The sequence below is a fragment of the Oryctolagus cuniculus genome, chromosome 12 (genome assembly GCF_051225735.1).
Source record: "Oryctolagus cuniculus isolate XC-2025 breed Fujian yellow rabbit chromosome 12, ASM5122573v1, whole genome shotgun sequence".
In the NCBI taxonomy this organism is placed as follows: Eukaryota; Metazoa; Chordata; class Mammalia; order Lagomorpha; family Leporidae; genus Oryctolagus; species Oryctolagus cuniculus.
The window spans coordinates 99,874,355-99,888,420 of NC_142878.1; the positions used below are offsets into that span (position 1 = coordinate 99,874,355).

Below are 14,066 nucleotides of genomic sequence, written 5' to 3' on the forward strand. Positions count from 1 at the left end.
TTTACGAAGAGCGCTTTAGTAGCTAAATGTGGCACCAAGTGTCCCCAGGGTGATATAAATTACAGTGTGCCAAAGACGGCTGGCTGAGGTAAGACACGCTGCTCCCGCGCACGTGGCCGTGAGGGAGACGCACACGCACGCCCGTTAGAAGAGCGTCCCCCCGGGGGCGCCCCTACTGCTTGCCCAGGGCTCTGTCCAGGTTGCTCTTGATGGTGTCCAGAAAATCCGTGGTGTTCAGGAAGTGCTCGTTCAGCTTCACGCTGCCGAGAGAACAGCGCCCTCGTCAGGCCTGCGCGGCTCCAAGGCACAGGGAGCTGGGCACAGGCGCTCCAGGCCGGCGCGGGGAGACCGGGGCAGGTGGGGCGGGCGGGGCCGGGACAGGGGCTGGGCAGGAGCCGCCCCTCATGGCTGCGGACCCGCCCCAGCCAGCCCACAGGGGAGCTGCAGGGGGCCCCTCCATTGCCACCCACTGGCCCCCATCCACCCCCAACCCCATCTCCTACTTGCTAAGGCCGTGGATGCAGCCGGCCAGGTCCTTCGTCATGGCACCGCTCTCTACCGTCTCCACGCACACCTTCTCCAGGGTCTGGGCAAACCTGCAGGGCACAGGCAGAATGAGGCCCTGGCTGGGCCCCCACCCCCGGCCAAGATCCAGAGCCCACCCGGAGGCGAATTAGCGGGGGGTGGGGGGGAGCAGCTGAGGCCCCGCCCTCTGCACACACCTGATGAGGTCCTGGTTACCATCCAGCTTCCCCCGGTGCTCCAGGCCCCGAGTCCAGGCAAAGATGCTGGCGATAGGGTTGGTACTGGTAGGCCGGCCCTGTGCGCAGGGGTCGCAGGCGATGAGGAAGCGAGGCTCAGCCCTCCTCCCCTCGCCCCGGCCCTTGGAGCCATCAGCAGGTGTGGGCCCCTGGCGGAGACGGGCAGCACACATACACCTGGCCCTAACTCACCTTCTGGTGCTCCCGGTAGTGACGGGTGACCGTGCCGTGGGCAGCCTCGGCCTCGATGGTCTTCCCATCCGGGCAGACCAGCACAGAGGTCATCAGGCCCAGAGAGCCAAAGCCTGGAGGGCAGAAAGACCCTCCACTCAGTGTCAGCGCCTCAGCCCTGCCCCCTGGGCAGTCTGCAGCTGTCTCCACCCGCCCTCCCTGGCTGTAACTGTGCGGACAGCCCAGCCCCTCACCCCTTGTGGGTCTCCAGGGGCCACTCGTGAGCATGTCAACACCCATCAGCATCCTGCCTCCAGGCCGCGTCCCCCGAGGCTGCCCACCCCGCCTGGCTCAGGGCCAGAACGCTCATCCAAGCAGAGAACCCCACTGTGAGTGCTTTCCCAATCACCGCTCTCTCTGCTGGGCTTTTTCAGCGCCTTTCAAGCTTTCAGATCTACTTCCAAATGTTCCCAAAGGCCGAGGTCCACCTGGGTGACCTGTTCTGGCGTCAAGGACTCGGGGGGGGGCTTCAGATGCACCCCCCACCTCTGCCAAGGCAAGAGTGGTGACGGCTCCAAAGGGAAGCGGCTGCTCCACTTCCGCTGGGGCAGTGCCCCTCCGGAGCGGGGGGCCTTTACCCTCACCACTGCCCACGGACTCGAGGCCAACTCCAGCCTCACTGGTCCCTGCACGGCCCAGGGGCACTGCTCTGGCGAACTTTGCCCAGCAAAGCCCGACGCGTCACAACGCGCTGAGCCCCCTGCCTCCTCTGCACAGGCTAAGCCTCGCCCACCTCCCCACTCCCAGCTGCTCCTCCCTGTCCGGGCCTTGCACGGGGGCCCCTCTCACCATCTTCCCTGCTCTTGCCCCCCCCCCTTTTTTTTACACTCTTATTCTCTACTTGAGAGGAAGAGAGCATTCCCATCTATTGGTTCAGTCCCCAAATGCCCATAATGGCTGGGGGCCAGGGGCAAAGCTGGGGTGGAGCCCAGGCACTCTGATGGGGGTGCGCAGCTGAATATGGGGAGTTTGCTAATGTTTGCTGTACAAAAAGTCCTCCCCGTGATGGGAAGAGGAAGGCGGTCCTGCCTGATCCCGTCCCGCCTGGGTCCCCTGGCCCCGCCCACCACAGACAGGAAGGACCCCAGGTCTTTGGGACGTGACTCCCTGTAAGGGCAGCCTTGGCGATGCACCAGTACAAGCCTCGTTTGTGATCCTCTCTCCCGTGGATGCCAAGGGAGCACCTGGCCCTGCTGTCCACAGGGGGGCTGCAGCGAGTCCCACGCCACTACAGTCTCTCCGTTCTACCTAAGGGGACTGCAGAGCCCACCCACCCAGCCCGTGCCGCCCCGTCCCCCGTCAGGGAGCAGGGCCCGGCCAGCGCACCCTGCGCCAGGATGTCCGACTGCACATCGCCATCGTAGTTCTTGCAGGCCCACACGAATCCGCCGGAAGACTTGAGGACCTGAGCCACCATGTCGTCAATGAGCCGGTGTTCGTACCAGATCTTGTTCTTGTCGAAGTCAGTTTTATAGTGCCTGGGAGAGCAAGGGTGCGTTGCGGGGGCAAGGCGGGAGGCTGGCAGGCCTGGGTGCCTCTCCCTGAGCGCCAGGGCTGAGCCAGAGGTCCTGGGACCACACTCCCCCACCCCCGCCTCCATATTAAGGCAACACAGAAGGCAGCGGGGTCCCCGGGAGGCTGTTACTTGTCAAAGATCTCCTGGAAGATGTCCTTGAAGCGCCCGTCGTAGGCCTTCAGGATGGTGTTCTTGGTGCTCATGTACAGCGGCCACTTCTTCTGGATGGCGTACTGGAAGCAGCTGTGCGCGAAACCTGAGATGGACTGCAGGGGAGAGAAGGCCTGGCTGGGTCCCCGGCCTGGGGACTGCCAGCTCGGCCGTGGCTCCCGGGCCAGCAGGCCCAGACCTCCAGGAACAGCATCCCGGCCTCCACCACACTACTAGCCCTAGCGACACGACGAGAGCAGCTGCCATTTCCGGGACTGCACCTCCCACCCAATGTCGCTTTGCAAAGCCACTGCCCCATCCCCAATTCCTAGACCAAGCGGCTGGGTGGGGCTAATTCTTCCTTCTTCTAGGATTGGCTGTGTGTATCCCGGTTTAGCCAATCAGAGGCCCCCACCCCCACCCTGCTCTCAGTGATTGGCTCAGAGGTGATCATGTGACCCGCAAGGCTGGCAGGGCGGAGCCTGGAGCCGCCAGCAGCCATTCCTGCCGCTTCCCGGCCTGAGACTGGAGGCTGGAGTGGGAGCCCAGAACCCCGAACGGGACGCACCTCGTCGGTGTTGTACATGCCCATGCCCACGCCGCCTCCAGGGAAGTTGTACACCTCCCACTCCTTGGCGCTGCTGCCATCCTTCGGGCTGAAGACCAACTTGAAGGTGCCCGCCCGGTCCACCACGAAGTCTGTGGCTTTGTACTGCAGGGACAGGAGGTGGCTCAGGCCCGGGGCTCTGGTGGCAGCGGGCAGGGGGGCACCCAGGTGGCAGGCTCCGTCTCCAGGCCCGCCCTACCTGGTCGCCGTGGGCGTGCCTGCCAATGGTGATGGGCTTGGTCCAGCCGGGGACGAGGCGGGGGATGTTTTTGCAGATGATGGGCTCGCGGAAGACGGTGCCCCCGAGGATGTTCCGGATGGTCCCATTGGGACTCTTCCACATCTTCTTCAGCTTGAACTCTGTGAGGACGGAGAGGAAGTGGGCTCTCTCCAGCCCCCAGCTGCCAACCAGAATGCTCAGGCGAACACGCGGCCAGGCAGGGGCCCTGAAAGTCATCGGGGTGTGGGGGGTACAGCAGCACCCGGAGTGCAAATGCGTGGGCTCTGGACTCCGCCGATCACTATTTTTTTTTTTTTTTTTTTTTTAAGATTTATCTATTTACTGGCGAGACAGAGACAGAGAGAGCTTCCATCCGCTGGGCCACTCCCCAAACAGCTACAAAGCAGGAGTGCAGACTCCATCTGGGGCTGTCTCAAGCAAGCGGCAGGGACCCCAAGCACTTGGTCCCTCACCCACGCCTTTCAGGTGCACATGCAGGGAGCTGGGTCAGAAGCAGAGCAGCCGGGATTGAACCACTGCTCTGACGCGGGCTGCCAGCAAGCTCAGTGGCTCAACCCGCTGCCCAGTCGGTGAGGCTTATACAAGAGGCTCGGCCTGAGCTGTGAAGTCAAAGGGTGGATAACACCCAGCCTCCTGGCTCATCGTGAGGGCTAAATGATTTCTGTACCTGGCCCGTGGTGCGCGCCCAAGGCCATTTTCATTCCTGTGTACTATGTGGAAGTAAGGCTTGTCTCTAAACCCCGACTGCACACTGCCTCCCGCCAGAGCCCCAGCGCGGCCATCGGCACTGCCACTGCCCAAGTCACTGTGATTGGCTGTGTGTATCCCAGTTTAGCCAATCAGAGCCCTCACCCCACCCTGCTCTCAGTGATTGGCTCAGGGGTGATCACATGACCACTGCCCTTATGGTGGGGATCCATAAGTTTCCAGAGTTCAAGAGGACTCAAACACCCCCAAAAGAGCCCAGTGCCACACGACCACAATCCTGCATGGCCAGGTCGAACCAGGGCCCTAGAGAGCTTGCATCCTTCCAGCCAGCCCAGCTGCAGGGACAGGGAGAGAGAACCCGGAAGCTCCGAAACCACCCTTTATTTCTATTTTTTTCCCCATTTACTTGAAATGTAGAGCAAGAGAGACAGAAACAGAACGAGAGATCTTCCATCCACAGGTTTACTCCCCAGCTGCTTGGGAAAGGCCAAAGCCAGGAGCTAGGAACTCCATCTGGGTTCCCCTTGGGTAGAAGGGGCCTGGGCACTTGGGCCCTCATCTGCTGCCTCCCAGGATGCATCAGCAGGGAGCTGGACCAGAAGCGGAACAGCCAGGACTCACATGGCACTTTGATATGGGATATGTGTATTTTTTTTAAATATTTATTTGTTTATTTGAAAGGCAGAGTTACAGAGAGAGAGAGAGATCTTCCATCCACTGGTTCACTCTCCCAAATGGCCAGGACTAGGCCAAGCCAAAGCCAGGAGCCAGGAGCTTCTTCTGGGTCTCCCATGGGGCTGGGCTACGGGGGCCCAAGCACTTGGGCCATCTTCTCACTGCTTTCCCAGGCACATTAGTAGGGAGCTGGATTGGAAGTGGAGCAGCCGGGACTCGAACCCACACCCATATGGGATGTCAGCTGCTACACCACAACGCCAGTCCCTGGGATATGCCCACCGAGCCACAGTGCCCACCCTACACCACCCTTTCTTGAACTATCACTGAGGCCATTTCTTGGCACCCTTGAGAGGCAAGGACAGGCAGTCAGGCTGGGGGGGGAGCACGGGGCGGGGACACCCAAGTGTGAGTCTGATGGGAGGGCCCCTGCAAGTCCCCAGATTCCTGGGGGCTCCTGACTCCCAGCTCTCTCCGGAAACTGCCTGCAAAACAGCCTCAAGTATCGGCCAGCACTGTCCTCGCCGTCCCTCCGTGTAACACCTGCCACAGCCACGGAGCAGTGGCCCAGAGCCAGGGCACGTGGAGCTCGGCTGCTTCCAGACACGAACCCGAAGGCCAACCCCTTACCACGCCTCTGCCAGTCTCTCCTCCAGAAACCTCAGAGTCCCACTGACCTTCAGGCCCTCCCGGGGAGACGGGGGTCCCCTGCCTGTCCCCACCACCCCAGCCCCACGTGCTGCCAGCCCCAGGAAAGCCCCAGCTCCAAGCACTCCCTACCTCTCGGTCCCAAGATGAGCCACAGGACAACCAAACCGCCTCCCACCCCGACGTGGGGAGCCGGCAGTGCCCGTACGCCTCCCCAGTGCTGCCCCCACACCTCGCACCTTCCACGCGGGCCTCGTCGGGGGTGATGGTGGCACACTTGACAGCCACGCTGTACTTCTGGGTGGCCAAGGCGGAGTCAATGGTGACCTGGTCATCCGTCTTGTCACGGTTCGGGAGCCCGAGGTCAAAATACTTGAGCTGGACGTCCACGTGGGGCAGGATGAGCTGGGGACGGAGCCAGAGTGAGGCGCCAGCCGGCCCAGAAGGCGGTGACTGAGCAGAAGTCTCTAGACCATGGCAGGGCTCGGCAGCCGGGGCAGGGGCAGGGAAGCCGGCGGAGGGGGCGCCCCGCAGGGTTAGGGTCAGTCCTTCGTCAGTGCGACCTGGCCAAGGCCCACAGGAGGCCGGGGCTCTGGGGAGGGGTAGGCAGAGCAGGCCGCGGCCCAGCAACTCCAAGACCACCCAGATTTCTCTATACAATGGGCTCCCGCTTTGTCCTCCAACTGTGCTGAGACCTTCACAGGTGGAAGTGGCCAATCCCAACCTTTCCCTGCTGGAGGCACACACAACGCAGGGCGGTGGCTTCACGTGGACAGCACACTCCCTTGGGCACACCCACGCCACGGCTACTCGGGAAAGGCCACGCAGCCACCCCGGGGGACCTCTCTGCACACCAGCCCCAGTCCCTTTCGTGTGTTCTCGAGGAAACACAGCAGATGCAGAGGGAGCGAGATGTTGTGACTCAGGCTGAGCTTTGCAACTGCCCACGTCCAGGAAAGCGAGCAGGCTCTGGCCCGAGGACTTCACCCCTACCAGTGCAGGCGTGAACCAAGGTTGGACGGAAGAGGAGAGACAGGCGTGCCAGGGTGACAGGTGACCCTGGGACCCTGTGGGGCTGAGCGCCAGCTGCCACGGGAGGGGGCTCTACCTTCTCCTTGATGAACTGCCAGATGATCCGCGTCATCTCATCCCCGTCCATCTCCACCACCGGCTTCGACACCTTGATCCTCTTGTCGGCATCTAGAACCAGGCACAGCCAGCGCCATCAGCCTCCCGGCCAGCCCCACCGCTCACCAGGGAGGGAGTGGAGGACAGCCAGGGCTCCGGCTGCTCGGCGTCCCCTCTGCCTTCCACAGAAGCGGTGTCCTGCCTGCCCGGGGCCCTGTGGGTATGGCCAGGTAGGCCCAGCCAGGAGGAGGCACATCCCACCCCTGGCCAGGGGGCTGAGGCCAGCCTCACCCATCTGATCCTCTCGCCTGGAATCTGAAGGCAAAGAGCAGCACAGAGATGAGTGACAGCAGCTGGGGCCGCCTTGCCCACGGGCTCCTGCCAGCCAGCTGTCCCAGACTCAACTCTCTCGTGTCCCCCGGGACTCTGAGTGACCTTTTGCCTTTCCAACAAAATCCTTCCAAGGTCCTCCAGTCACAAACTTTGTTGCTTGCAACCCGAGAGCCCCAACCAGAGCGAGGGCCCGCTATGTGCCTGAGCACCCATCACCTGCGATTCCACTGAATTCCCAGAACTACCCCCAAGGGAGGGATCATCATCCCCATTTTAAAGGTAGGAAAACTGAGGCTCGGTTTTACCCCCCCCCCCCTTGAAATCAGCAGAGCCAGGTTGACCCGGACCTCAGCCATGAAGGCCAGGAGACGGCCCCTGTGGGTGGGGGGTCGGAGTCCCCAGGCCACACTGGCTCGGGAAGGTCAGCCCTCCCACCCCGAAGAAGCATCAGAGGACTGGACCAGTGGCTAACCAGGGTCCAGGGAGACAGTGATGGGAAACGGAAGAGGGAGTTCTTTAGGGAAAAGTCTCAGTGCATGGGGAAAACCAAGGTTCTGGGACGTGAACTCCAAAGAAAGCTCAAGGTCTAGTTAATCAGTGTGCAGGTTGCGTGGGACAAGGTTGCTGGACCCTGGCCTGCAGCAGGTGGACCCCGAGTACCCAAACCTGAGACACAGCAGCACGGAAGGTAGGAAATAAAACAGAGCCTGGGCCATCGCGACCCTCACCAGCCGGTAGTGCAGCCGGGACAGGAAGGCCAGGGCACTCCTCTGGCTCTCAGAGCCCCTGCGCGCTCAGGCTACGCCGGGTCCTCACAGGTGTGGCTACGCGTCTTCCCACCCCAATACGCAGCACATCAGAGACAGGCAAGATGCCCACTTGAAAACCGAGTCGGGGGTCGGTGCTGTGGTGGAGCAGGTAACACCTGCACCTATTCAAGACCCCCACCCCGGCTGCTCCACTTCCAATCCAGCTCCCTGCTGATGAGGAAGCATCGGAAGATGGCCCGCGAGCTTGGGCCCCTGCACCCTCATGGGAGACCAGGAAGAAGCTCCTGGCTCCTGATTCAGCCTGGCCCAGCCCCAGCCGTTGTGGCTGGTTGGGGAAATGAACCAGCAGAGGGAAGACCTCTCTGTCTCATCTCTCTCTTTCCCTTCTTCTCTGTAACTCTGCCTTTCAAATAAACAAATAAATCTTGGAAACAAAGAGAGAGAAAACAGTCACAGGAAGTGACAACTGAGCACCTGACAGCGAGAGACAGAAACTCGGCATGATCTCCTAGGCACACTAAAAACAAAAAGCAACCAAAGCCTAACATATCTCAAACATGTCATCTTCCTACGACACCCCAAGCCATGACTCACAGGGACATCTCTGACCGCTAAGACAAACATTAAATCACGTGTAGCAAAACTACTTCCCACACAAAGGCAAACAGATTTCTTTTTTTAATCCATCAGGAGTGTGGAGATCACTCAGGAAGGAAAATGAGACCCAGGGCGATGGCGATGTCGGAGGCAGGACCCGAAGCACACAGGTCCCCGGCTCCAGTGCAGCCCCGGGAAGCCCTGGGTCAGAGCAGACCCGGACTGGAAATGTCCCATCCCCTGGGGAACAAAAGGTGGACACTGCTGGACCTCCACCCTTCCCCAAATTGCAAATTTTTCTGGCCTTGACCTTGAGCTGCGGAGCTGGCTTTCTGCTTTTCAGGTGCATCTAGGAATCGAATCAAGGCCAGAATCAGCCTCATCAGGAAGCCTAAGGAGAGACCGGCCGGGGCTGGTTCCACAGGTTCCAGCCTCCACCTGGGCACCCCATCGGTCCCTTGAGCCAGGCACAGCCACCTGTAGACTGGGGACACCACACCTCTTCTCTGGGGAGTTTCAAGGTCAAGATCACAGGGCCTACTTATTTACTCAACAGCCAGGTGTCAAGCACCATGGGGGAGTGAGTGTGGAAGGGAAAGCCCAGGGGTCCAAGCCAGGGTGCTGCGCCCACCCCCCAATCCCAGCAAAGCACCCAAAGCAGAAAAGCTCACAGCCATGGGAGCCCAGCCAACTGCAGGCTCATTTGGTGGGGCCCAGGTAGTCACTTAAAAAAAAAATCTTCACTGATGACCAAAGTTTAAAAATTAGATTAAAAAAAAAAAAAAAAAAAAAAACCTCAATACACCCAATAAACGAGCGAAACACTTGAATCGACGCCTCTCCAAAGGGCTAAGAAAGCCATGAAAAGATGCACAACACTGCTCCTCATTAGGGAAACGCAAATCAAAAGCAAAAATGAGATTCCTCCTCGCCTTGTCCTCACACTCATTTCGAATGGCACTGTTTATAAAAAAAAAAAAAAGGAAAAGAAAAAGAATCAGAAGCCAGCAAGTGCCAGCAAGGATGTGGAGAAACTGGGACTCTGCTGGTGGGAACAAGTAAATACAGAAAACGCCCAGCGGGCCGGCAGAGCCACTTCGGGGATCTATCCCGCTGTCCACAGGCGGCGGGCTTCGTGACAGCCCACAGGTTGGAAGCTACCTGTGTGCCCATCAGAGGATGAACCGACAAACACCAGAGGATTCTACTCACGGGGCGCCCAGAGTAGGTGAAGGCGATGGGGGGAGGGGTGTTCCCAGGGAGGAGGAAGCTGCGGTTAACAGCCTCAGGGGCTCCCCTCTGCAAGATGAGAGGGAGGGAGCCATGGCTGCCCACCAGTGCTTAGCACTACTGGGTCAATTGTAGGTTACCTTTTTAGGTTACCAAAAAAAAAAAAAAAAAAAAAATCAACGAGCCAAACAAGAAAGAAAGCAGGAACATAAGACTCCGGCTGTACTGCTTCTTAAAGAAGAAGCTGCCCGTATAACCACCACCCCCTCCCCGGGGGGTTGGGGGCACCTCCTCCTTCACGCCCACCCACCGTGTGCCCCCTGGACTGACCCAGAGTATGAGAGCCTTGCCCGTTGTTCCTGTATGGGGCAGCCACCACCTGCCCCTCTCCAGGGAGACAAGTGGGGACAAGCAACCTGAGATGCGGGAGCAGCGGCCACCACGCGTCTACGGAGATGACCAGCACAGCCCTCCTGGCCAGAGGGTGGGACAGAATCAGTGCAGCCCAGGAGGGCCGCCGGGCAGCGCCTCCCCGCCCCCACTCTGAGGAAGGGTTCTGAGCCCACCCCTGCTTTCAGGATCTGCACGCGGCTCCCAGAGGGAGGCAGTGGTCTAAGCAGAAGCCGCGTGCCTGCCCCGCTGCTCTCCGCAGAGGGCCTGCCCGGCCAGCACGGCCCGGCGAGGAAGCCCCCAGTTCTCGGGGCAGCAGTGCTGTTAGCGACTCCAGGATGCTCCTTGGCAGCACCCTTGGTCCCCCCTTTCTCCCACACCCACATCCAAGCCATCAAAAAACCCTACTGGCTCTTGCTGCAAAACACTTCGAACCCAACCAGGGCTCAGGACCCGGAGCGCCACCACCCAGGCTAGAGCCACCCTCTTCCCCAGGTCCCTGAGGTCAGGGTGCCCTTGGGAACAAGTGACAGGATCCCAGCAGTCATCTCACAACCCAGCACTGCCCCTTCCACTCAGGGTGAGGCCAGGCGCTCCAGGTGCCCAAACACGGCCTCGGAGCCGCACCCGCTCACCCCCTCTCCCGTCACTCTCCACGGTGCACACCTTGAAAACCTGTAGGTCCCTCTTCCCTTGCCTCTGCCCCCCAACAGTTCATCCCCTGGGGCCCTGGCTGGCTGACAGCCCTGTCCCAGCACTCACTCACACCCCTTCCCTGCTGGTTCCTTCTCCCGCTCCCAGCCCACAGAGCCCAGTACCACCTCCTGCTTATCATCTGTCCCTCCTGCACTGGGATGTCAGAGCCCTAAGGTCAGGAATCTTTGCTGGCCTGGCCCCAGCTCAGTCCTCACACCCTGCAAGGTGTTTGGCACACTGTAGGAGCACAGGGTTTGTTTCAGGCATGGATAAAGGTCGTATGAAGGACAAATGGGTCTGCGGTCAGGGCTGCCCTCCTGGCCCACTCTCTGGCGGTGTGTTCTTACTGGCATACTGCACCAGAGGCACAGGGCGCGTCCCAGCCAGGCCACACGCACCTGCCCCGGAGAGCTCACATCTGCTGGTTCACCCCTCAAATACCCACAACAGCCAGGGCTGGGCCAGGCTAAAGCCAGGAGCCTGGAACTCAATCTGGGTCTCCCACACGGTGGGCAGGGACCCAACACCTTGAGCCATCGCCACTGCCTCTCAGGGTGTGCGCTGGCAGAAAGCTGGAATCAGAGTGTGGCGCTGGGACTGGAACCCAGGCTCTCCAACGTAGGACGCGAGCATCCTAAAACAGCTGCCTCAAAGCCCTGGCCCTCTGCTAGCACTTGTAAGGTGGCTTTATAGAGAATAATCCTCAGGGCACACCAGAGAGCTGCTAGCAGCACCTGCTGCCCTGAACCGACTTGGCCTAAGAGGCCTCAACCTCAGAGAGATTGGGGAGCAGCCCCAGGCTTTCCAGAGAGATCTGCCTTCAATACCAACTGAACCCAAACAGAGGCACCCAGAACAGCTCTGGGGAAAGCAAGGGTGGGGTGGGGGGTGTCTTATCTGACAGGCTTGAACAAGACTCAGCAGGGAACAGATAAAAACTTTCTCCTGGTGAGTCTGCAAAACTTTGAACTTGGAGAGCGCAGCACACAAGCAAGCTACCAAGATCTGAAAACTTAAGGGGCCAGGCTGGCAAAGAAATGCAGAGCTGGGCTGGCCGTGGAAGACAGGCAGGCTAGAGGAGCCATTCCCGCGCCCTCCCTCCTCCAGGATGCAACTCGGCAGATCCGCCAGCAGCAGTCGCTACAGGCCTGCGGGGCTGCAGTTGGAGGCGCAGGCGGGAATCACCAGGCAGCAGAGATGCAAGGCTATTTTAGCCAAAAAGTATTTTGTCCTTGTCATGGGGGGAATGCCAAGAACTCTGTTTCCAGCAGTGTTGCTGGGTGACGTGCTGGCAGGGCTGTCGACTGTATGGCCCCGTGTCCAGCTCCAACACCGGGCATTCTCTCCATTAATAAACCAGCTCACGCAGGGACTGCTGTCTTCCAGGGCATCCAAGCTCAGGCCCCAAAGGGGCTCTGCTTTCTTGTTTTCTGTTCGCTTTCCTTTTTCTCTTGTGAACAGGGAGAGCTGGAGGCAGTAACTAGCCTCTCTCATACTTTGCTGAACATGCTGGGATCTTGAAGGCCCGGTTTCCTTTGAGGCAGATCCCAGGAGTACAAAAGCAGAAATCACCCTTTCTCCTTGGCAGGCAGGGGTGTGGAGGGAGGGGGGCGCCGGGCTGGGGGCCAAGCCCCTCCCCTCCTCTCCACCCACTGCTCTGGTCAGCTGCTCCCACGCTTGGTTGTTAAAGATTACCCCTACCGGAGCCAGGCCAGGCCTGGGCCCTACCCCCTCTCCCTTGCCCACCCCCCAGGGCGCACCCCAAGGACTCCTGCCAGGGTCTGAATGGGAGTTTCCCCAGCAACAGGCATCAGACGGGTGCCAAGAGTCCCACAGTGTCCCCCGCCTTTTGTGCCTGGCATTGGGCAGCCCGGGCCAGGAGCAGCTGGATGCCCACACGCAGAAGGGCAACTCGCCCTGGGAAGGGGAGCTCGGCCTACGTCCCACTGGGGATGCCCCGACCACGTCTTCCCGCCCAACAGGGACCTAAAATTCCCCCAGAGACTGTGGGAACCACTGGAGAAAATAGCATTGGCGCGCGGGCTGCCAGGTCTCCGCGGCGGGGCCGGGGCAGGGGCCGGGGCGGGGGGCGGGGGGCGGGGGCGGGGGCGGGCTAGAGCCGGCGGCAACAGCTCTGGATAGAGCCGCCAGTGCAGCCAGCGAGGCGAAAAGGGGGTGGCGGCCAAACAAAGGGGAAAACGCAAAGCTCTCTCCTCCAGCTGTCGAGCAAGGGCTCCAAAAATAGCTGACGTGGGCCTGGTGGCGGCGAGGAGGGCTCAGAGCGCGCCAGAAAAGGAAGGGGAAGTCGACGCCTCCCGCGCCCGCCTTTGTCTATGCGAGGCCGCGCCGCGACCCTCCTCTTGCCCCGGGAGCCAGCGGGGCGCTCCGGCCCCCTCGGCTGCGCGCCTCCCGCCGGGCGAGCCCGGGACACTCCAGAGACCCCACTCCCGGAATCCCCGCGGGCGCAGGGCAGCCCCGAGCCCGCGCCTCTGCTGGGCCAGCAAACACCCGGGCCACCAGTTGCCCCTGTCCTTCAATTCGCCACCCCCTGCTCCCGGGGCGGCCCGGAAGCGCCCGGCGTGGGGCGCGTTCAGCGAGGCTGCCCCCCAGGCTTCCGCTCACCCCAGCCCCGCCGCCGCCCCCGGGCTCGCGTGCCGCGCTCCCCAGCCCCCGCCTCCGGCCCAGTCGCCACGTCGCGACTCCAGGCGCGCGCCCGCCCGGACCCCCCGCGCGGCACTCACAGTGGCGCCGTGGCTGCTCTTGCAAGGTGGGGGTCGCCAGGGCCGCCGGCGCCCAGGTCGGCCCGGAGCCCTGGGCTCTGCAGAGCGAGCGCACGACCCGCAGGTAGCCGGCCATCCCGAGCAGGCGAGCGCACGGTGGGAACCGGCGAGCTCCAAGCGCGCACCGAGCCTCCCGCTGCCGCCGCGGTCCGCCGCACACCGCCGGGGCGGGGCTGCCGGCGCCCGCCGCCCCATTGGGCCTCGGCGGGGCAGGGGCGGAGCCTGGCGCGCCCGACCCCACTGAGGGCCTCGCGGGAACCCGGCCCCGCCGCCGCCGCCGCCGCCGCCGCCGCCGCCGGGCCGGTGCCTCCTAGCGCACCGCGGCCTGCTCTCCTCCGAGAGAGTGTGAGGCCGGCCCCGGCCTGCGAGAGGCCAGCCGCTCCGGGATGCCCTGTATCAACCAGGCGTCGGCTGCCCACCCATCCATCCAAACCCAGTGGCAAACCTGAGCAAGGCCCTGGACCCGAGGCGCAGCAGCCCAGCGTGGGGTCTGCGTCCTTGCGTTCGGAGCGCCGGCACCCAGGCTCCCGGCAGGCTCACCCTGGAATCCACCTCGGGGAGCCTGAACCGAGTGGACCAACGGGAATTGGAGCAATAACAGGGCT

At 61.8% G+C, this 14,066-nt stretch overlaps 1 protein-coding gene across 1 annotated transcript; it reads right to left on the reverse strand.

The window, feature by feature from the left end:
* On the reverse strand, nucleotides 1-13,630 carry IDH2 (isocitrate dehydrogenase (NADP(+)) 2). The gene is made up of 11 exons (XM_002721491.6): nucleotides 13,423-13,630; nucleotides 6,646-6,737; nucleotides 5,777-5,942; nucleotides 3,465-3,625; nucleotides 3,227-3,370; nucleotides 2,638-2,774; nucleotides 2,319-2,470; nucleotides 954-1,066; nucleotides 723-820; nucleotides 504-596; nucleotides 1-260 (listed from the first exon to the last, which is right to left on the reverse strand). Exons 1-11 carry the CDS (start codon nucleotides 13,535-13,537, stop codon nucleotides 173-175), a joined length of 1,359 nt encoding a protein of 452 aa, XP_002721537.1. The 5' UTR covers nucleotides 13,538-13,630; the 3' UTR covers nucleotides 1-172.
* Nucleotides 13,631-14,066: the final 436 nt, after the last annotated feature.